At 42.4% G+C, this 23,985-nt stretch overlaps 1 protein-coding gene across 3 annotated transcripts in view; it reads left to right on the plus strand.

The window, feature by feature from the left end:
- Window positions 1-23,985, plus strand: part of ALG3 (asparagine-linked glycosylation 3) — a 96,337-nt gene that overhangs the window by 60,559 nt on the left and 11,793 nt on the right. For all 3 annotated transcript variants that reach the window (XM_086508726.1, XM_086508727.1, XM_086508724.1), the window contains exons 4-7: window positions 18,005-18,073; window positions 19,026-19,183; window positions 19,306-19,372; window positions 19,476-19,529. In XM_086508726.1, the coding sequence (XP_086364852.1) occupies window positions 18,005-18,073; window positions 19,026-19,183; window positions 19,306-19,372; window positions 19,476-19,529 (348 nt within the window). The remainder of the gene's footprint in view (window positions 1-18,004; window positions 18,074-19,025; window positions 19,184-19,305; window positions 19,373-19,475; window positions 19,530-23,985) is intronic.

Consider the following 23,985-nt stretch of genomic DNA (forward strand, 5'->3'; position numbering starts at 1 on the left):
ATGATGGGGAGCCTGATGAGCAACCCGAAGTGGAAGAAAACGAGGAGATCCTTGTTCCTGAAGAGATTTTGGCACATAACGATACGAAGAAAGGTAAAGTCCGAAGGCGGTTCTTGGTTAAATTCAAGAACTTTCCTGCATTTGATGCGATGTGGATGGAGGACCTAGCAGATACTCCTCGGATTGTGAAACTTTACCTCGATGTTTTGGTTTAGCATAGTCTACTCCAAACGGAACCCAGAATTCAGCTTGGCCGGAGATCTGGTGCAGTGGGATGCACAAGAGGGGAGTCACTCCGCTCCTTTGTGAACTGATGCCTCGATTTTGATACTAAAGTCACTGATGTCTCTTTGAGCTTTAAGGATACTGAGAGCTGACAGTATTCTGCTGGATGACTTTATGAAATGGAATTCCTGATAATGATACTGATTTGTTCTTGACTTCTTGTGAGTGCAGGAACTGATAGCCGAAATGACTGCAGCATTTTGGTCTGATTGATCTCGAATAGACATGGTTGCAATAGGGGTTAGTCAATCGGACATCGATGCGGTCCCGATTGGACTTAGATGTGATTGCTAGCTACATTGCCGATAAATCATGGTCTAAGATCCGAATGAATGTTGAATGTCATGTGATGTCTGGTGATGTCCTGTGATGTCGTGTGATGTGACTGTCGATTTTGTACATGCGCTAGATGTGTGTTCCTAGTACGTAGGTACTAACAGTCAGTGTCTGCTAAGACGGTTTATGGCTTTTGTCGGTTTTGCAGGCGTAATCGCGATCGATTACAATGCTTTTAAGAGGGGGGTATGTCACAAAGTGATGACGTGGCGGATAGCAGAAACCCTAAAATTCCTGCAAACCCTAATTTTCTGCCAAAAACCCTAATTTGTGGAAATCCCAAGGCTATTTTTTTTTTTTGAAAATGATGAGCGACGCAAATTTTGCTTTTTCTCTACAATATGAGAAAGAGAGAGAGAATGCTTTTGCTTTCAAGTTTTGACTCTGTGAGAGAGAGAGAGAGCAATTGCTTTTGATTTGAAGCTTTTGGGGCTCTGCTTTTGGGCATCCCTTGTAATCTTCAAATTAGTGGTGAGGGCCTCACTTCTCAGAGCATCTGGACGCAGAGTCTGAGAGTGAAACCCTAGCCACTCTCTTGTACTTTGAACTGATTAATATAAAAAGAAATACCGAAAGGGGCGCCAGTCTTTGGGGCCAATATCTCTAGGCACGGAACTCCGCCGGGCCAGTGCAAATCTATTGTGATATGTGAATTGTTTTGAAGTGGTTATTTGGTGCTGTCGCGATTGATTTTTGACTTGGAGTGTCCAAGTCTGTTACATCCTTACTAAACCCAAGGGTGTCCTCATGGTAGTCAAGTCCCTGCTTTCCATTGCTAGTTGGAACTGACCATACCCTGAGTACAAATCTCCCATAGAATATATTGCCCTTCCTGCAAATGCCTCTGCAAACTCATCGACAATTGGCCCTATACCCACATTTCTGATTGTCACCTTATTTACAGGTTGCATATCCTAAATAAAGCGTAAAGAACCATTTTTCTTTGGAACTATGAACCACCTGTTTGAATACGGAGCACAAGAAGGCTCCAAGATACCCATCTTGATCTTTTCATTAAGCAACTCAATGAGTTTTGGCAAATGAGCCTTTGGAACAGGAATAGGTCTCAAGTTCCAAGGTACATGAGGGATAGTGAAGATCACCATAGGAGCAACAATGGATGGATCAACACACCCTATCTCATAAGGCTCAAATGCAAAAGCTTTTCCGTGTTTGGCAAGCATGTCTTCAAAGCATATCTTTTCAGCTTTTGTCAAACTATCCTCGCAACCAACCTTTAACTCTTTCAAAGAATCCTTTGTGAACTTGTGTCCAATCTTGCTTGGATTACGAAGGCTAGGTTGCAAAGCAGCTTGCTCCATCTTATTTGTGCAATCTTTTGGTAGAGGTAATGCCACTGGTTTCACTTTCTTTGCCACGGACTTATACTTAGTCTCCACTCGTACATCAACACCTTGAGCATTTTTGAAATCCTCAATGACCTTGTACATTTCTATTGAGCATACTTTCACAACCTCACTTCCCATATGCAAATTGCAATCCATTAAAGACTCCAAATCTTGCATAGTATCCACAAACGAACACTCATCAAAAACACCTGCAATGCATTCATCATCTTCTAGCAAACCATCCATCTTCAAACCTCTTTGTACACTATTTACATGTTGTTCACCCCGCTTTAAGTCCTTACACTCTGTAAAAGCAATAGATCCTAGTCTGATAATCCTACAAAACTTGTAGAAAATGTATCCTTTGCATATACATCATGCGAGAACCTTTCTTTTCTTGTACCACTACAATCCCGCTCTACAATGGTACATGGCCAAAACCCCTCATATCCCTGTAGTCCTTGAACTCTTTGTTTGTCTTTGGCAAGGGTTGCTCTCTAAGACTTTCACGGTTCCTTTCATGGTCTACATAAACAGTAAGGAACTGTACTGCACGCTTCCCATCCCTGCTCCTTATTCTTGCATAAGCTGACCCATCATCCATCACCTTGGTTTCCATGTGAGTAGCAGTGATGTATGGTTGCCCAAGGATAAGAGGATATGTAGATATCTCTTGAACAAAGAAATTTTGGTCATCTTTCACATCCCATATAGTCACCTTAACGTTTGGACAAGCTCCGTACAACTCCCCTGATGAGTTGTTTGCTGCACGAATCATCCATCCATGATTTATATCAATTAGCCATTTTCCTTTTTGATAAAGACTCTTTGACATGAGGTTAATTTCTGACCCATGATCTATCAACGCAATGTATGGCTTTTCCAAGTCTCCTACTTTTACCAGCGTCTCAATAGTTGCTCTTGCTCAGTGACTATTCAAGTAGTAGCTCTTGTGAGTGGTCTCTACTTCATCTTCATAATCCAAGAAGTGAACGTGTTTTACTCCTCCCCTAGACTTGTAGCATCCAACAATAGTTTCATCACCTTGTTTGCCATAGACCTGTACACCCTGTGCATTTAAAGCCTCTTCTTCACCCTGTACATGGATAGATTCAGTAAGCGATTGCCGCTTCCTCTTTATGATATCAATTATTTCTTCGTGGAATTCCCGCTTTGCTATACCAAGGACCTCACCCAAGGTAAATTCCACCTTACTGTTTAGAATCCTCTCTTTCAAAACCTTTTTGAGATCCGTTGCTGCCTCTATATCGGATTGGAGTTTGTAGGCCGGACCCTTTGCTTTGGATTTTGTTGCATCCTTCTTCTTGTCTTTAGAGGCTTCTTGCATAGGCACTGTTGGGAGAAGAGGGGGAGACCCACCGCTTAAAATATTCAACACAAGCTTCCAAGCAATCACCATCAACCTGTCCACCTCTTCTTCCAATTTCCAAGCACGCACACTCACTTAGACTATGACACACACACACACACACACACACACACACACACACACACAGTAAACATAGAATTGACATAGACATGCTTGTAAGAGATGTGTAAGAGATGGAGATTAGATTAGAGAGTACACAGCAAATAACCATAGCTTAAGAGAGTAGAGAAGAGAATCTGCAAGAGAAAGGCCTAAATCTAGCCCCAAACTCCACGGCACCTCTCTTGTGGAGTTGGTATTTAATATATTATTTTGAGTTTAAGGTGCCAAAAATTGAGGCCCTTCTTTTTACAACCACTTTACTTTTGCAAATGAGTGAAGCTCATTAGTTCTTGCATGACCCATAAAGGGGAGTTCCCACTACAACTATTTACAGAGCCATAGTGGCATATTGAAATGATGTTCTAAGATACTGTGCAAATATAAAATGGCCAAGAGTAATTGCCGTCGCCTCTTCATCAACTCCCCGTATTCCACTCTACAAAATCATCATCAACTCAATTAGTAAAATAAATAGACAACACATAATTAACCATTACGCCCAGCTATCCCAATTGCAGCTAACCACTACAACAGGAGGGTGCCCAGTCTCGTAACATCCCTCCCACCAAGGATAGCAACTGTCCTTAGTTGCTCAATAGAGAAATCAACTTGACCGTGAGTGATGGAAAGTGTGGAGAAGGTCGGGAAAGTTGCGAAAAAACTTTTCAGGCATCCATTTGGCATCCTCTCTAGGGTGGCCCTTGAAAGTCAAAAGGTAACGGTTATAAACCATCCCAGTGCGTGTAGTGGTGGTCTCATGGTCATCTATTTTATCAGGGATGAGTTGTTCTTCTTGGTCTATAAGTGAAGGTGGGTCTTCATAAATGTGGTGGGTAGGTAGAGGTCCTCGGAATGGGTGTAAAAGACTAATGTGAAAGGCGTTGTGAATGTGCCAATGTGCAGGTAGTTCTAAACGGAAAGAAACATCATTAATGACAGCTGAAATTTTGAAAGGTCCATAAAAACGAGGAGCAAGCTTAACAAAGACATTAGTATCAACGCTTTTGATCCTGCGTTTTTCGATGCGAAGTAAAACACGATCATCTTCTTTGAATTGGTGTGCCTTGCGGTGCTTGTTAGCATGCTTGGTGTAAAGTTCTTGTGAGTGTTGAATGGAAAAATCACACTTGCATAAATATCATGAAAGTCAGTAGTGAAATCATCAGCGGCAGGCACAACATTAGAAAGACGTGAAGCAGGAGTAGGAAGTGAGTGACCATATACAATTTCAAATGGAGACTTACTCGTGGCAGTGTGAGTGGTATTGTTGTAGGCAAATTGCAAAATATGAAGGTAGTCATCCCATTTCTTAGGTTGAGAAGAAACATAAGCCTTTAACAAGTCAATAATAGTGCGGTTGGTGACTTCGGTTTGACCATTAGATTCAGGATGAAATGCAGAAGTGAAGTCAAGTGTGGTGCCAAGATTTTCAAACACAGTAGTCCAAAAAGAACTACAAAATTTTGAGTCTCGATCAGAAATAATCACTTTAGGCAAACCATGATGTGGGAAAACAGTCTTAAGAAACAAAAGTGCAGCTTGATGTGCTGTGAGTGTTTTCTTACACGGAACAAAATACGCTTGTTTAGAGAAACAATCAATAATAGTCCATATCATGTCATGTTTGTGCATTGTGAGTGGGAAACCAGTAACAAAATCCATTGAAATATGTCTTTCAGGAATGGGGAGAGGGTGTAAAAGTCCCAATTTCTTACCTGTAGTAGCTACTTTGATTTTTTGACAAATCAAACAAGTTGAAACATATTGTTTAACATCCATTCTCGTAGTAGGCCAATAGAAATCACGACATAAATTTTGAAAAGTTGCAGTGAATCCTCTGTGTCCAACATAAGGTGGTTTGTGCAATTCTTCAATAATTAATGTACGGAAGGGTTTAGTCACACACAATTTTTGTTTGAAATAAAGGAAGTTTTCTTGAATAGTATATTCGAGAAATGTGTGTACAGAATTATCAAGCATGTGCAACCATGTCGTTTTGAAGTCATCATCATGTGAATAAGTGTCAGGCATAGTGTCAAATGAAGTTCCCGTAATGGTTGATAGATGATTAAGTGAGGGTCTTCTACTCAAAGCATTAGCTACAACGTTTTCTTTACCAGGTTGGTATTGAATGTTGGGCTGAAAACTTTGAATAAAAGCGGCCCACTTAATATGTCTATCGTCTATTAAGGGCTGAGAAAGTAAATATTTGATACTTTGTTGATCAGTTTTAATGATCAAGTCAGTACCCATTACAGAGTGTTTCCAAATTTTCAATGCATGTACCACAACAGTCAACTCTTTATCATAAGTACTGAACTTTGGTTCAGACGGTTTGAATTTACGACTTTCGAAAGCAATTGGATGGTTATCTTGTATAAGGACTGCACCGATACCTTTTCCACTAGCATCAGTGACTACCACAAAGAATGGTCTTTCAAAATCAGGCAATTGCAATACAGGTGCATTAGTCAAAGCATGTTTAAGTGCATTAAATGAGCTTTCTTGCAAATCAGTCCATTCATAAGGCGTATTTTTCTTCATCAAAAGCGTCAAATAATGTGATTTGTAAGCAAAATTACGAACAAATTTCTTGTAATAGCTACAAAGACCAATAAAAGATCGTAGCTCATGCAAGTTTTTGGGTCTAGGCCATGATTGAATGGCTTCAATTTTCTTTGGATCGACATGTATTCCCTTACCCGATACAATGTGTCCCTAATATTCAATTTCAGATTGGAAAAATGAACTCTTTTCAAGATTCAAATACAAGTGATTTTGTGCAAGTAGATCGAATACACGTGTTAAATGTTGTTTATGCTCTTCTTTAGATTTACTGAATACCAAAATGTGATAAAAAAATACAATCACAAAATTTTGATGGTCAATGAAAATTCTATTTATCATGCGTGTGAATGTAGCTGGTGCATTTGTCAAACCAAATGGCATGACAAGAAATTCATAGTGTCCAGTTTGTGTTCTGAAAGTAGTTTTGTAGACATCATATTCAAATATTTTGACTTGGTGATACTCCGATTTAAGGTCAATTTTGCTAAAGATGTTTGCCCCTTTCAGTTTGTCTAATAGATCATCCACTCTAGGAATAGGAAACCTATTCTTAATGGTGATCTTGTTTAAAGCCCTGTAGTCGATACACATACGAAAGGTTCCATTTTTCTTCTTGACAAGAAGTACTGGAGCTCCGTATGGTTAACTACTAGGTCGGATTAGGCCTTGGTCAAGTAAATCAGTGATTTGAGTTTGTATTTTCCTATGTGCGGTAGGATTTACACGATAAGGTGCTCTACAAGGAGGTTCACTACTCGGTATGATGTCAATTTTGTGGTCTTCTGGGCGTGATGGTGGAATTCCAGGTGGCAGATCATGCATGAAACAATCTTTAAACTGTGAGAGAAATTCATCATGGGTGGAGTTATGTGAAGTTTCTGTTTCTGTGGAAATTTGATTTACCAAGACTAGGTATGTTTTCCCCTGTTTTCGAATTGCTCGTTTGGCTTGAGTGTGAGAGAGGAGTGGAAATTTTTGATGTGCCAGTGTTGCTTGGATGGAGAAAATTTTATTATTATGAGTGAGAGACATTGTACGTGTTTTATAATTAATCAACGGGTCAAATTCATGACGAAATGGCATTCCCAAAATCATATCAAGACCATGCAATGGTGCTACCAAAAATGTACGTGCTTGTGTGAATTCACCAATGCAAATTTCAACAGTGACTTGAGTTTTACAATTAAAACGCTGATTATTAAAAACAGTTTTGACCTTGTGAGGTGACGAAATTTCAGAGAGTGATAGTTGCTGTGCCAATCGTGTGGAAATGAAATCATGGCTACTACCATCATCTAGCAGAATGGTGACATTTTCACCCTTAACAGTGTCTTGCACTTTAAACAAAGTGTGAGGAGATATAGGAGTACCTGAGGATGGGTTGTCATCGTTATCATAATCAGGATCATATCCCTCACCGTAGTTAACTTCCACTTCATTGTCGTCGGGTGTAGCATCTTCGATGAGGTTAAGAGTAGCTCCGTTGGGGCGGTTGTTGTTGAAGGGTTTCTGATTTGAATTCCTGTTGATTCCATTTGAATGGCCATTGGATTGACCATTGCCCTTAGCATGACCATTTGGGCACTTATCTGCATAGTGACCATACTGAAAGCATTCAAAACACTTCACCTTTTTGTTACCATTAGAATTTGGAGGAGAACGCTGGTTGGAAGGATGTTGGTTGCCTCGTTGCTGAGTGTTGTTGTTGTTGTTGCTCGTATGAGGTTGAGCAGTTGTAGGAGGATGGTCAAATCTTCGACTTTTGAAATAAGTACGGCTTTGGTGTTTGCTTCTGTCAAAGTTAGGAGAGAAAGGAGGTCTCTTGTTGCGGTTAGTGTTAGCAGGTTGATCAGTGTGAGAGGAATGTCCACCTTTTTTCTTTTCTGCGTTGAGAGCCAAATTAATGGCCTTTGACAGAGAATCTGGTTCGAACATATCTACCTCAGCACTAATTTGTAGTGCCAAGCCTGATATCAATTGAATTAGACAATTCCAAAAACGGTCAGTGTAACCGTGTACATCTTCATTTCTACCCTGTCGAATTAAATCCCATTGACGTCGTGCTTTAGCTTTGTACTGTGTGGGTAAAAATTGGGGTAAAAACACTTTTTTAAATGCATTCCAGGTGCGTGGTCTTCTTCCATGTTGTTTGGTGGTGTTCCACCACAATGCAGCGCTGCTAGTGAGATGATTGGATGCACACTTTACCATTTCACGCTCGGGAAAATCTTCATCATGAAAATAGTCATCTAGCTGACTAACCCATGCTAGAACCGTGCTAGCATCTTTAGTGCCATCAAAATCTTTGAAAGTGAAGGCTTTTCTGCTAATTTTGTTTTTCTTGGGTGCTGGTGCAGATTCGGTGCGTGCAGAATGCAATAATTTATCTTCAAGTTCTTGCCTTCGCATGTGTTCATATGTGAGTGACTGCTGCAAATTTTGAAGTTGTTCTGCAATCGTGGGTGCTTGAGGAAGGTGTGCCATGATTGCGTGATTTTTTTAAATTTTTTTTATAAAAAATAAATACTTAAATGATAATGCTGAAAAAGGCTATTTGATAATATTCACAGATGCAATATGCGGAATAAAATAAAATAAGTAACAAAAATGTAATGTACTTAGCTGAGAAATAGCGGTGGCGTCCAGTCCGGAATGGCGATGCGCTAGGAAATTGCCAGAGAGTAGACGGTTCGACGGTGTGTCACCGAGCCAGTTGAATTTTGTAGCGTCCGGTCTCCCGTAGTCCCAAAATTAATAGCAGTCAGTTGGTAATGTAAAGTAAGGTTTACCGTAGCTTGAATGAGTAGAACCGGCTTCCGTGAAAGGAAAAGCCAAAGGTCATCGAACTGTTATTTTGATTGGTACCTGTACGTCGATTGAAGAAGTCGCCCTTTTGGAATTATAACTGTGAGCGTTGAAAGGGCAAAGAGTGGGCGGACGGCCCTCAGCTTTGAGCTTGATTTAACAAGGCATTGAAGGTCTGCAGTGGGGAAGTGAAAAGCCTTTGAAGGTAAGAAAAAAAAATTTGTAGCTATAATGGGCGGTCCTGGTTATCTATTGGGTAATCAATTGCATGCATGCCCTTTACTTTAGGGGAAAAAAAAACAAAGTGTGAAAAGCTGCCCTTGGCGCTGCAGACAGCGAGGACGACAGCGCGCCGAAGAGGATGGAGACCTGCAGGCCGATGTGGTCCTCCATTGAGTATGTGCAGGAGGCAAAATCGCTCCCACAGGCAAGGCGTTCCCGTTGATGCCAATTTCGGCCGTTTTCGAGCAGGTTGACAAAGTAGCCTTTCGACTACAAGCGTTGCTTCCCACGCAGTCTCGACAGTTGCTAGAAGCCAATGAAATTTTGTTCGAAAGTTAGTCTTGCCCGCTTGCCCAACTGCCCTTCTTTCTTTCCTCCCTATGTATGCTTTACGATACCGTGCTCCATAACAACCAGATTGAATTCTTCCGACCCTTCAAGCTTTTTCTTTCTTCTTGCCGATTAACCGTCGATTCACCCGCAATTGAAAGCTGCTTGCCAATTAGTCCTTGATTCACCGCCAATTAGCGACCAAGCCAGATTTGTTTCGACAATTTGACCTACTTAGCTTTGAATTTCCACAATTCCTTGAGTCTTTGTATTGCAATTTTGATAAATTGCAATTTTCGAGATTGTCGATTCGAAAATCTGCTTTCTTCCAATTGAAATGTGTTGCCAATTACTTCGAACCTGTTGGCTCTGATACCACTGTTGGGAGAAGAGGGGGAGACCCACCGCTTAAAATATTCAACACAAGCTTCCAAGCAATCACCATCAACCTGTCCACCTCTTCTTCCAATTTCCAAGCACACACACTCACTTAGACTATGACACACACACACACACACACACACAGAGTAAACATAGAATTGACATAGACATGCTTGTAAGAGATGTGTAAGAGATGGAGACTAGATTAGAGAGTACACAGCAAATAACCATAGCTTAAGAGAGTAGAGAAGAGAATCTGCAAGAGAAAGGCCTAAATCTAGTCCCAAACTCCACGGCACCTCTCTTGTGGAGTTGGTATTTAATATATTATTTTGAGTTTAAGGTGCCAAAAATTGAGGCCCCTCTTTTTACAACCACTTTACTCTTGCAAATGAGTGAAGCTCATTAGTTCTTGCATGACCCATAAGGGGAGTTCCCACTACAACTATTTACAGAGCCATAGTGGCTTATTGAAATGATGTTCTAAGATACTGTGCAAATATAAAATGGCCAAGGGTAATTGCCGTCGCCTCTTCATCAAGTCCCCGCATTCCACTCTACAAAATCATCATCAACTCAATTAATAAAATAAATAGACAACACATAATTAACCATTACGCCCAGCTATCCCAATTGCAGCTAACCACTACAACAGGAGGGTGCCCAGTCTTGTAACAGGCACTTCGGGGACAGGCATTTGTTGCGGGGAAGGTGATCTAGGAGGCACTGTGTCATTTCTACCTCCACTCCTCGTTGCCCGCTTTGAAGGCCCTCAATCCCCATTCTCGCGCCTACGTTTCTCTTTAACAATGGCCTCATTTGCTTGACATTTGGCAATATATGCGTCCACTGACAAAGAGTCCACAGGGTCATTCCAACCTGTTTCAAGCCGAATGCAATCTCCAGCTTCATGTAAAACCTCTGTAGTCATTTTACCCTTCATAGCAGACTCTATAGCGCATGGCCATAGCTCTCCAATACCATTAGATTCCTCTTTTCCAACCTTGACTGATCCCTTTTTCTTAATAGTATCCACCTTCAACCCATAGGCGGCTGCCTCAACCATCGAGATGGCATGGCTAGTAGTCTTCTCTGGTTTGCGGTCGTTGCCCTGTAGATTGACCTAATGGTTGCCCCTTTTCTTCTAGCCTTGTAAGCTTTAACTTGAGCTCTTGCATTCCTTTGACAATATCATCTAGGATGGTTTTGTCACTCTTTGGAACCACAATCACAGGCTTTATTGGACTCTCGGAAACACTTGGGGATTGAGTAGGGTTGACTATCATCTTGTCTCTTCGTCGTTGTCGCTTAGCTAGCAGTGAAATGGCGTCTTTGACCTCATTCCAATCAGTCTTCAAACCTTGTTCCGCATCCTTATCCTCAAGTAGTAGCTCTAACTTCTCTTGAATCTCTTTACCTGCGGTTTGCAAAAAGAGCTTTGTCTTCTCCGAGTTTAGAGTAGCCTTTTCAGTTCTTGACAGTTGATCATAACGGCGTTCAAATTCCCTTAAGAGTTCGGTAGGCGAGAGCCTCTCTTTTGGCCGAACTACCCACTCTAAGAAAGTCCTCTTTGTTACCCTTTCGGAGTCCTCCATGAAATACTCTTCCTTCAAGGCTAATTTGAATGCTTCCCAAGTTGCCCCATGCTCATTTCTAATTCCCCTTACATGCTCTCTGATCTCGGGAACCACAGCAAGTTCAAAACTTTGCACCATCTTTGCTTCGGGCACTCGATGAAGCTCCATCTCCTTTACATATGCACAAAGATACTTTGTTACATCTTTACCTTTAAATTGGTCCAATTTCTTCACCACAGATTGAAGCGCTTTGGTTGAGGAGAGCTCCCGCTCCCTCCTTTCTGCAGCTTGCTGCTGCTGCTGCATAAACACTGCAAAAGCTTGAAACATTTGCATTGTGACTGGATCAAACGGAACCCCCTATTGCTCTTGCTGCTCCATAGCTTTAAACCTTTCTTTTGAGACCTTCAATGAAGCTTTTGAACCCTCACCCTAGCCTACTTCGCGTCGGGTTCACCAAAAAACGTGTCAAAAAGTGCGCAGTGCGACTAGGAAAGCGCCGGGCCTCTGACTGTGAGGATTCGTAGCAAAATCAAGCAAGGCGTAGACGATTTGAAGCCAAAAACACACTAAAAAAGAACAAAACTCGAGCCATGAAAGCTCCACTTTGAAAAAGAACCAATACTAACTCAAAACTCTTGTGTGTGTGAAGATTAGGTGTATCCTCGCTCCCGATTGCACAGATGCAGTGCCCATTCGACGTGTTAAAAACCCTAAATTTACGCTTCGATTCTTCGTCGTGACCATTTCATGGAGGCTTGAGTACTTCATTGGAGAAGCCCAAGTAGTTATTTGAGGAGGGGAAACCCTAATTGGAGGCCTCACAGCCTCAACCATGTAGTGAAAGCAGCACGGGACTGCACTAGCACCCTGTAAAGGAATGGCTGTATCTCCTTGCTCATGTGCCCAAATGAGCTCATTCTTGGCTCTAAAATTTCCCACACAACTTGAGCAACAATGGCAGCGCCGTTGATGTGGCATTTTGAGCTATTTTGAGCATTTTTAAGGATATTTTTAACCATTTTTAGCCCAAAAATGTCACTTGTTGTTCGTAAAAAGCCAAAACGAGCTGGGAAAAATCCCTAAAATTATGGAAAAATCCCATTGGGCTCAAATTTCACGTTGAACCTCATTTTCCCACTAGGTAAGCACTTTAGACACTTCTTTTACGCTAGCACACGAAACCTGCTATTTTTGGCTGAGATTGCCCGCATTGAACTTTCTTGGCAAAACGAGCGTGCCACCTCGAAACACTTGACATTTGTACATTCCTAAAGCAAATTAGGCATATATTCATGTGAAAAAGCATTCCATGGCGCCACGTGTAGGGCCTCGCCCGCCCGGCAAGGTATGTACACGATTGCAACCATGACATTCATTTTCGCATATATCACACTATGTACATTGTAGCATTTGGTCCCACACATCATAAACATTAAGAGTGAGGTAGATATTTTAATTTCACATTATGAACGTGCCATGGCACGACAGTGTATATACAATGCTCGGGGGAAAAACCTCCTAAAGAGGGAAAAAATGCCCCGGCGGTCCTAGTGTGTTCACACACATCGCTACCACATGTATATGGTAACAAACCAACGGCTTCCGAGACAAAGGATCTGCCACCAAATTCTTCTGTCCCTGCACATGGACAATCTGGAAGTGAAATTGTGACAAGATGTTCGCCCACCGCATCTTCTTTTTCGATGGCTGCTTCTGTCACAGGAAATAGCGTAAACTCCGATGGTCTGTGAAGACAGTAAAATCCGCTCCGAGTAGGTAGTGCCGCCACTGAGTAAGAGCATGGATAACTGCCAAAAGCTCTTTCTCATAAATCTGTGCTGTCAATTTCGGCCTTGAGAACAATCGGCTCTCGTAAGCAATGACATGGCCTTCTTGCATTAAGACCGCACCCAGACTACGACCACAAGTATCACAATATACTTCAAATGACTTCTGCAAGTCCGGCAAAGTCAAAACTGGTCCCGTAGTCAATTTCTCTTTCAAAGTCTGAAAGGCAGTCACCTCTGTGGATCTTTACGAGAAAGGGACTCCTTTTTGTGTCAAGATATGCAAAGGGGAAGCAACCTCTGCAAACTTTCGAATAAACCCCGCCTATAGTATGAACACAATCCCAAGAAGCTTCTAACTTCATGGACATTCTTCAAATCGGGCCAATCACGGATAGTCTCTATCTTGCCCGGATCCATCTGCACTTGTGCTGCTAACACAATGTGTCCCAAAAAGTGTATCTGGTAGGAAAAATTCACTTTTCTTTGCATTAATCACTAACTTGTGATCTCGTAATGCCTAAAAGACTTGAAGAAGATGATCTCTATGTTCTGCCTCATCCTTGGAGAAAACAATGATATCGTCAAAGAAAGTGCCAACAAATAGCCTGTACTCTCAAAAAATCCTGTCCATCATCCGGTTAAATGTCGCAGGAGCATTGGTTAGGCCAAAAGGCATCACCAAAAACTCAAATAACCCAAAAGTTGTCCGAAAGGCTGTCTTGTAGACATCTTCCGGCACAATTCGGATTTGATGATATCCACTTTTCAAGTCGATCCTGCTAAAGCACGAGGATTCCTGCAGTTTGTCAAGTATATCTTCGATTCTAGGAATCGGAAATCTGTTCTTGATGGTGATTTTGTTGAGAGCTCTATAATCGATGCACATTCTCCAAGATCCGTCTTTCTTCAAAACCAACAACATTGGAGAGCAATATGGTGAAGTACTAGGTTGGACAAGACTCTTTTCCAAGAGGTCTTTCACGCGGTTCATAATCTCTTCGTTCTCGGCTCGGCTCACACGGTAAGATGGCCGGTTCGGTGGTGTGCTTCCAGGTATCAAATCAATAGTATGATCTTTAGGACGAGCGGGTGGTAACTCGCCTGGCAGGCCTTTTGAGAAGTAATCGGCATGAGAGTGGAGAAAATCTTGGCGTTCTTTATCAAGTTTCCTATCCTCATCACTCAACTCTTTCAAAAAGATTGAGTAAACAAACAGATTCGATTTCATTAACTTTGAAATGGCCGAAGCCGATACAATAGGGACAGACTCGCCCTTAATTTTAATATCAAGTACAACCATCTTTGTGGTCAATGTTGCTTTCCTCGCCTGATAGTCGACCACGGCGTTGTTCTTGTGGTACCAGAGAATTCCCAAGAGGACATCACAACCTTCCAAAGGCATTATGTAAAAGTTCTCATGCCCCAAATACCCCTGACAGTGCAACCGAAGTTTGCCAATGACAGGTGTAATGGCTACGTCCTTGCCGGGTGCCGCTAGAACTGCCTTCGCAAGTGGTCCCATCCGATCGGGAGTGATCTCGAGCCGCGCCGCCAATTCCGGTGAAATGAAGTTGGCCTTGGCTTCTCTATCAAAGAAGATCAGGGCTTCTTGGTCTTTCACTTTGCCCCAAGCTCGGCAAAGTTCTGTACTCTCGTCCAATGTGCTGGGATCAGTACCCACGCAATCTGGAACGAGTCCTGTTTTCATCTTGCCTTTTCTTCCACGTTCCTCAGCTGCTCTCGAACTGCTCTCGTCGTCCTTGTCGTTCTATGCCTTTTTAGGGCACTTCGCAGAGATATGTCCAGTTCCTCGCATCCAAAGCACTTCCCTTCCCTGATGTAGCGAGCTCTCTCCTGAGGAGTGAGTTTGGGTAGTGCATCTTTCTTTTTTGGATTGCTCTTCCTCTTTCTACTTTCATTTATCGAAGTCTATTCGGCTCTTTGTGTCATGATCTCATCAGTGGGGTAGGTCAAACTGCAAGAGTGAATGGCAAAACCCCGTTTCGCATGACTCATCAACTCCTGAATGGAAGCTGAATTTTGTTCTAAGCAGTGATCTCGGATCTCTGTAGGAAGACCCAAGGTATACCGCTCAATCTGTTTCTTGAACGAGATCTTCTTAAATGAAGAGGCAGGTAGAAAAGAGCTCCAGAATCTCTCGCAATAAGCGTTCACTGTATCCTTCTTGGTCATCCGAAGATGGTTCCAAGTAGTTTGTATATCGCGTTCATACTCTCGAGTCAGCCATGAAGAAATAAAAAGCCTCTTGAATTTCAGCCATTTAACTGGCGCAGTCTTGTTTAATAGAAGCGTGGACCACCAAGTTCGAGCATTCCCCTTAAAGTAAGAGGCAGCTCTCTAAATCTTAGAGTGCTTTGAGTAATGCCCTCCCGCGAAAGCAATGCCAAACTGCTGTACAAAAGACAAAGCCTTCGAAGCATCTCTATAACTAGAAAATGGGTCAAATTTAATTGACTATCCACCTTTCTTAAACTCTCGGACTTTCCCTTTCCAAAGCGTTGCTTTTTGCTTCTCTTTTTGCCTTTTTTGTCTTCTTCGCTCGAGTCAAATGAGCTAGAAGAACTGTCAGAAGAAGAAGAAGAAGAACTGGGTACTCCTTCAAATTGAGCACGCTTCTTCTACTTTCTTGCCTTTTCAAAAGTAGACTGACTACCCAAATAACCCGGGAAGTCAATGCCTTTCTTTTGCTTTATGTCATGCTTTTTAACTTTGTTCTACGCGTCAAAAAGCTGAGCAATTCGTGCATCAACCACCTCTACTAATTCTTTGTCTGTATACTTCCTGAGGGTAGGAGGTTTCTTGAGAGCGGGTTCGGGGGGTGGTTTTGTGTTCTTCTGCCACTGCGTGTGCACCTCATCGAAAGAGGTCTCGCTCATATATTTTGCAAATTTTGGATCCTTCGCAAAATCGAGCATCATCTTTGTTGCGTCGCCGATCAATCGTTGACGCTCCATCTCTCGACGCTCCGCCAGAGTAGGCCGAGGCGGGCCGTACTCCTTGCCCGAATCTTTGTTGTGATCCTGTCAGCAGAGGGAGTCGACTGATCTTTGCCTAAAGTCGTAAGTGCCGCAGAAAAAAAAAGGGATCAGATTTCCCGTAGAAGAGAAATCGGCCGTGCTTTGATACCACTGTAACAGACTTGGACACTCCAAGTCGAGAATCTACCACGACACCACAAATAATCACTTCAAACAGTTCACAATTGATTCGACACCGGCCTGGCGGAGTTTCGTGCCTAGAGATATTGGCCCCAAAGATTGGCGCCCCTTCAGGTATTTCTTTTTGTATTAATCTGTGTTCAAAGTACAAGAGTGCGGGCAGGCGCTCACACTCAGACTCTGTGTGCAGATGCTCTGAGTTGTGAGAGGCCTGCTCACATATTTAGAGGGATGCTAAAAGTAGAGCCCAAAAGCTGTTTAACTTAAAAGCTTTGATAAATAAAGCCCTCATAAAATAAAGCAAAGGCTCTTTCTCTCTCAAGCTCTCTTGAGCCCCAAAATAAAGCAAACTGTTTTGCGTAGCTGAAAAGCTGCCCCAAAGCGCTGCCACGTCAGCAGTACGGACGCCCGCAATCTGTGCCGGATTTTACGAACTGCCATGTCAGCAGCAGGTTTCCGGGTTTCGCGGGTCTGCAGTGCCACGTCAGCAGGGTCCAAATTCAGCCAGTCTCATCATCATTTCCAGCTTTGTGCAGGGTGTGTGTGTACACATGGGCAGCCACGTCATCACATTTGTGACAAGTTCTTTTGTGGTCAATGTTTTTTCTTCTGAAGGCCGTAAGAGGTAAACTACTGCTTTAGAGCAAGGTAGCTGTGCTGCTCTCTCTACAGTAGTTAATCACATATTCCTTGCTCCAAAGAACAACTTGGGATCTCTATGTACTTAGTATGGTTTCTACAGACATGAGTTGCGATTATACGTATCATATATTTGTCATCATGCTATACTGCGAGGACCTTTGCTCCCTACCTACCTATGCATGCCATACTACACGTCAAGTTTGCTACCTGATGGAGCTATCTAGTCTTCTGCATATCATGGTTGTACTCCCCTACACGTGGTTTCACATCCATTAGATGTAGAGTGCCATCCCCCTCATCCCTCCTACACAGGTATAGACACCAACACCCCCTTGGTAGTCTCTTTTATTTTGTAGCATGTTTTTTTTCAATACTTTTGTCCTTTTTTTTGGATACCCAGAGGATGCACACATTTGCATCATTCTGTCTCATAGTCCGAGTTTGGCCACTAGAAGACGTTATCAACGCTTTATTTCTTTCTCGCTCTCCGAAGGCTACCCAATTTGTGTAATTGGATGTGAGGCTAGGATAGCAAGTACATTTCCGGAAAAATCGAGCTTTCAATTATGCGATTTGTTAAGTTCTAAGCCGTCACAGTTGGTAGTAATTATCAAGGAGCTCTACAAACTCAATTTCTTGATGCATGCAATCATAAGCTAAGTTATGATGAAAGATTCCTTCCGAGGGCGGCCTGGCGTCAAATCCGACCCTCTATGTTGTGTGATATACAAAGTCTCATGCTTTATGTGTATGAATTTCGATTAATTCACAGAAGTAATTAATTACAATTGTCCAAAAAGAAATTGTACATAAGTCTATTAAGGTTACAAGTCCTCTTACAATCTTTCTTGGTGTGGTTTCTTTGTCTTCTAGTGAGTCTGTGTGTCCTCTAGGCTCGCAAATATTCAGATGAGTCGTGGTCCTTAAGATTAAAAGCTGAGGAGTCCTTTTATGTTCTGATTTAGGGAAGATGTGGGTTTGTTTAATTGAAGCGCTATCATGTAGTTGTGTCTCACTGTCACAACCCTGTCAAACTTGGTTTCAGGTTGTTTTTGGCTTTTTGTATATTTTCAACTTGGTCATCGTGCTGGCAATCTATTGGCAAGCCAAAGTGGTGAGTTCTTTTGGTTTTTGTATTTTGAACTTGGGCATCAAGCTTGTTATCTGGTGTCAAGCTACAGTGGTAAAGTTTTTGTGAGAGTTATTTTCTGGTTTGTGTGTATCTGCTTTTCATCCGCAGACAGTCTTAAAGCTTCTATCAAGGTATGCAATAGTGTATTAGCAAGCTGTTTTTAATTGCATGTATGGGAGATGTAAAGTTTTTAGCGTAAAGGAAGCTAAGAGTTTAGACACTTGTCAATGGCTGGCATGGTAGGTACATCAGCCCTCTCTTTGAAGTTTGGGAATGGCACATTAGCCCTCACTCCTTGAATAGTCTTCTCAGAAAGATAAGTATTTGTGTTATTTGAGGGTAAATGTAGTATTTGTTCCCCGCTGCCTGCTAAGGATGAACGAACTATGCCTGCACTCATTCTTCAACAAAGATTCAGGCTATCATCATCATCATCATCATCATCATCATCAGAATGTAACAAGATGGTGGTAGATTCTTTGGGTGCAGTTGGGACATCAAAATTTAGTGTGATACTGTCATCTTGTCATCTTGAGGTGCTATTTGACTGTTTTTTAGTGATGTGGGCAAATTAAGCTATACTGAAGGCAACACTCGTTCATGAAGTGAGTGCCAACATATTATATCAGCATAGGCATATGAAAATTCTAGGAAATGTTTCTGGTTTCCCCAATTGCCATTGACTTAACTCTTGAGAGTGTCTTTACCACAGGCTTGCATGCTTGCATGCAGAGCCCCTCAACAAAGGCACCTGATAAGACGTGCAATATGACATGAACAGTAGAGATCTTAACCTTCGGCATAATTATTTTCTCAGTCAGTAGTCTAGAAATAATTACTTTTATCTGGACAGAGTAGTCTTAAAGCTTAAGTTGGTAAATTCCAACATTAAAATGTATGAACTGATTGCATCGCTGATGTTTGTGTGCTCCAGTTGCCATGGTGGGCTTTTTTCTTACTTTGCCTCTCAAAACGAGTTCATTCTATCTTTGTTCTGAGGTTGTTCAACGATTGCATTGCTATCACTTTGGCACACTGCTCTATTCTTCTTTTTCAGAAGAACAGATGGAAGCCTGGAATGGTTGTTTTCAGGTATTGACAATGAATTCTTAATGTCATGAAATTGTTGAAAAGTAAGAGCAGTGTTTGGTTCATTATCAAATCATTTTAGTTCTGCAATAATATGGACATTATTTATTTGCAATGGTTTGCAGTGTTGCTGTATCAGTTAAGATGAATGTGCTGCTATATGCACCGCCTCTTCTACTGCTGATGTTCAAGGTACAGATAAAATGTCTTTGTGCCACCATGAACTTCTTTAGTATTACCATGAAATTTTGTTAATGTGAAAATAAAAGTTGTCTGAACTTTTTAACTGATGTAGGGATCGAGCCTTGTAAACATTGCTGCGGCTCTTTTGATGGCAGCAATTGTACAGGTATGCTAAACAGCTTTTCTGTTTGTGCAGCTATTCGCTGATAAAATACCATTTCTACAACTTTTATGGAGGTATTCTTGGAAAACCAAGCACTATGTCCTGAGTAAAGATCACAGAGATCTATCTATTAAATAGTAATTCCCTGCTTATCCAGGAGCTCCACGAATGGAGTAATTTGTGTAGAGGGCTGTAACCGTTTGATTAAGGAAAATCTGGGAACACCTTTATTGCTCCTCGGTCCGTCCTACATAATGACTTAGTCTGCCCATTCTTAGATTCCGGGCTATTCCTCTGTTTTGTGTCTTTCTTAAGAACTTCATTAGTATCTCAATTCTCATAATGTTATACATCCCAGTCAGATGGATAGATCAACCAAGTCTGGATTTATGCAGCTTTTCTGTTGACACATCCTTGTAATACGATGTTATGCGTAACACCCCTTGCTCTGAGGGTGCCATGGGGAAGGTAGCAAACAGTCTCATGACATGTAAAGTATTTTCTGTGAAGAGATCACTCTCTGATACTCTTACAATTTCATCTTTACAACACGGTTGATTCATAAGATTGGCATAGACTCACACAAAGTCTCGGGCAATTGGAGATAGTTTGGAAACTGCTTTCCGCTAGTGCTGCTTATGTACCTTCCTTATACAAGCTCGTGTAGATTTTTTCTCTGGATGCTACTTGAAACGATCTCCCGGCTACATGGACCGCCTATGGACATGTGTCGGACGAACCACCCTACCATAGCCACCATCCGGGAGTACCCCCTTGCAAGGGCCAGCTTCGGAGGACGGAGGCGTGCACTTGTAAGACCGGGCGTTCCATACCACCCGGCCTCACCTCCTCGAGGTGACCTCTCGAACTCCTAGCCTCACGAGCTAACCACTGGTACTCTGCCATTGGGTGTCGATAATTGGAAATGAGTCCTTGGCCTCCTTTTATAAAAGTGACCGGCCACACTGGCCGGGTTCACACTGCGTCTGCTGGGACACTGGATACCCATCCCGATGGTGTCATAGATTAGATCTCCTCTCCAGTAAGCGGGACATAACATACTTGCCCCTTTAAGAACCATTGATGTATCAATGAAGTGGGGATATTGAGCTTTTAAAGCTCCAAGTTCTAACCGATTCCCAAGTAGCAAACTTTTCAGACTGACCTTTCCATTTAATTAAATACTCATCATAAGCAGATCTATGCGAATGATGGTTACGGTGATCTAAAACAGCTTGAATCTTTGGGTATCTTCAAATAGACCCATTGTCCCACATCTAGAGTCCTTGGAGATCTCTTTTTGACATAGTCACAAGGGACACATTCCGGGACGGGGGACGGGGGACGGGGCTGAAATGGATTTTTAGTGTAAAAAAGAGAGCGGGACGGAAAAGTGGGGACGGGAAGCCCGAAAAAGGGCGTCCCCTGTTACTATGCTTTTTGATAAGCATAAGTAGTAACTCGATCACGAGCTGTCTTTATACCATCTTAATTTGAGCATTTCTTACATATCATACAAGAAATCCCGAGCTTGGTGATCTTTGATATAGCAATAGGGGGATTTAGGCTCAAATCTATTACCATACATATGTGGTAGTGATGTGTGTGAACACACTTAGGACGGCCGGGGCATTTTTTCCCTTACTGGGAGTTTTTCCCCCCTGTGCAGTGTATATACACCCATCACTCTAGGGCTAACTTATCTTTTCATCGCACACTAAGTAATACTAATCTCTGTTGTGTGCCTTGTGCTTCTTCATCTTCTCCACGCTGTGTGTGTTTCCCTGTAACCTTATTTCCAACAATTGGTATTAGAGCAGGTTGCGTCCTCACAGGCATAGTCGCCAGTATCACCAGCATACGCCTGCTCACTTTCTCCGATTTGGGTGAGCTTTGGTGAGCGTCAGCAGGACGACAAATATTTTGGGAGAGCTCGTAGAATTTCCATTTGGGCTCATTTCGGCCTCCGTTTCCACTACAGGCAGTATTGCGCAGGCAATTTCGTCCTTTTGTGCAAAATTTTTGTGAGTGCCATTTTTTGCATAACAGGTGCCTTATAGTCTTCTTCGGGTTGTGCTATATAGCACGTGCTGGTCTTGCTTCGTTTCTCCTGAGTCCTCATTTCGGGCAGTTTTCACATCAGGTGCAGACACTCGCCATGGCTGACAACAACACAAATGTGTTCAAGATGTTTGCTGCTGAGGATAACTTGGATGAAGACAATTACCCAATGTGGGCTTACATGATGCAACATGTTCTTGTGTTATAGGGCGTTAGGAATGTTGTGCAGGGGATTGATGTACACCTTGGTTCTGAGGATACAGGTGATGTTGAGGATGTTGGAGGTTTTGGTAGTAGGGTTGTTGCTGCCAAAGCTGAAGACGACCCTTGGTACCTAGTAGAAGTCCATCAACCTCATCACCCATACCTCCACATACGGCATCACCCATTTCTCCAGCTCAGTGGGATGTTAGAGATGCGCTGACTCATGCATTGGTTTCCTTATTAGCGAAGTGCACCATTACTCCTCACAAAAATCTGCAAAACAGGCTTGGGATGGTCTTTATGCAAGCTGCAATGAGGCTAAAATTGCATTGTTGCGTCGTAAGGAGCTGGAATGAAGATTATGCATGAGGAAGATGAAATGGACACTTTCCTTGTTGGTATCAAGGATATCAATGAGCAACTTTTTTCTGCAGGCAAAGTCATTTCTGACAGTTCCCTTGTGTAGACTGTTCTTGATGCTTTGCTAGATTCTTACCAGACTTTTTCTTGTACTTCGAGACTTATGACCCAAGGAAATCTTGATGTTGTCAAGTTTGATACATTATGCACATAATAGCACATTGTTGTTGCAACTTGCAAGAGTCGCTTTTAAGAAAAAACAGAGCTAAGCAATGTGCAGTTGAACATGCCTTTATTGCTACTGAAAAAAAAGTGATAATAACAATGTAGCCACTTCTCATGGTTCTTCTGCGGGGGGTAAATCATCTGTTTCTAATGCTTCTGCTGTCAGCACTTCGTTTGGGAATCCTGGTGAAAAGGGCAAAAAGAAGATGCACCGTCCTTATTGTAAAGCTAATGATCACTTGATCCAGCAGTGTCCGAAATTGAAGGTAAAAGAGGCTGGTTCCACTACAAGTGCAGACATTGTAGAATCTTTTGTGAAAGGATATTGTGATACTGATGTAGACGCAAAATGGGCTTTTAGTGCAGAGTCCACTTATGATCCTTGTGTCCATGACGCATGTAAGCTGCAGCGGCAGTGAATGTTGAACTTTGCTCAAGATGAGTGCTCCAAATTGTACTCAAGGTTCCTTTTACTTACGGAAGAGAGCCTTCCGTTCCTTTAGTGAGAGAGTGCAAGTGATCACAATTAAAGTGGTAAACACTGTGAATGAAGGTGCTGAGACTGAGAGATAGAGAGAGAAGAATATGACACCAGAATGTTGTCAAACCCTCCTCCGAAGGCTCCACTCACTATGGCGAGAGCGGTCTACTATTGATTGCACAAATCTCTACAATGCTTGGACTTGCCAACGATGTCAACGACGATGAGGACAACGACGAGATGGGCTGAAATCTGCAAATCTTTATTTGTTGAATTCTAACTCTTATGTCGGTGACGATGTCGATGGCGACGATGCGACGACGACGCGCTGAAAACGCAGATGCTGAAATCTGCGTTTTCCTGGCTAAAACTGCAAACTACGCTGGATCTGACCGTGCGGCGAGGATCTGCTCCGAGAAGGTGAGATCTACGAGGTTCGGGACTCTTACTGCGGTGTCTGACTGCTGAAAACTGAAAACGCTGATGCTATTTGGGGTCTTGTCGCGATGAATCTGCAAAACACTGGTAGGTCATGCTGATGCAAAAATGTTAGGGCTGAATTTCGTCTTGATGCAAAAACGCTAGGGTGCTGGTCCTGCTATCGCTAGGCTGCTGCAATGCAAACACGCTGGCTTGGGAATGGCTGAAAAATGCTAGGTCTGCAGTGTGCAACACGCTAGGGTTTGCTGGGGGGATCTTGCTAAGAAGGTGCTTGTTGAACAAGGGTGTTCGTGCTGCCTCTTCTGCCAAAAAGTGCTAGTGTTAGGTTTCTTATGTACTTGCTTATCAAAATTGCCCTACCCAGTTCCCAACAAAAGTCACTTAAAAATAATAAGTGAAAAAATGTCAAAAATAGGGAAAATAGGTCTATGCATTGTAAAAATGCTCCTGATGGGTTCTGATGGAAATCTGATGATCATGCTGTGTGCAACAAGAGGATATGCATCTACTCGAAGTGCCTAGACATGCACGGTCTGCGAACAGACTCACAAAAGTGCTAGAACACTTCCTAAGCTAGGCTTACTGAACTGAACTGAACCGAACCCATGTCATGAAGTAGCTTGTCCACATACACACAGGGTTAGATGTGCACGTGACATCTCCTCCTTTTCAAAGTGAGGTATTGGT

Source organism: Adiantum capillus-veneris, chromosome 3, assembly GCF_014529385.1.
Source record: "Adiantum capillus-veneris isolate H3 chromosome 3, ASM1452938v2, whole genome shotgun sequence".
NCBI lineage: Eukaryota > Viridiplantae > Streptophyta > Polypodiopsida > Polypodiales > Pteridaceae > Adiantum > Adiantum capillus-veneris.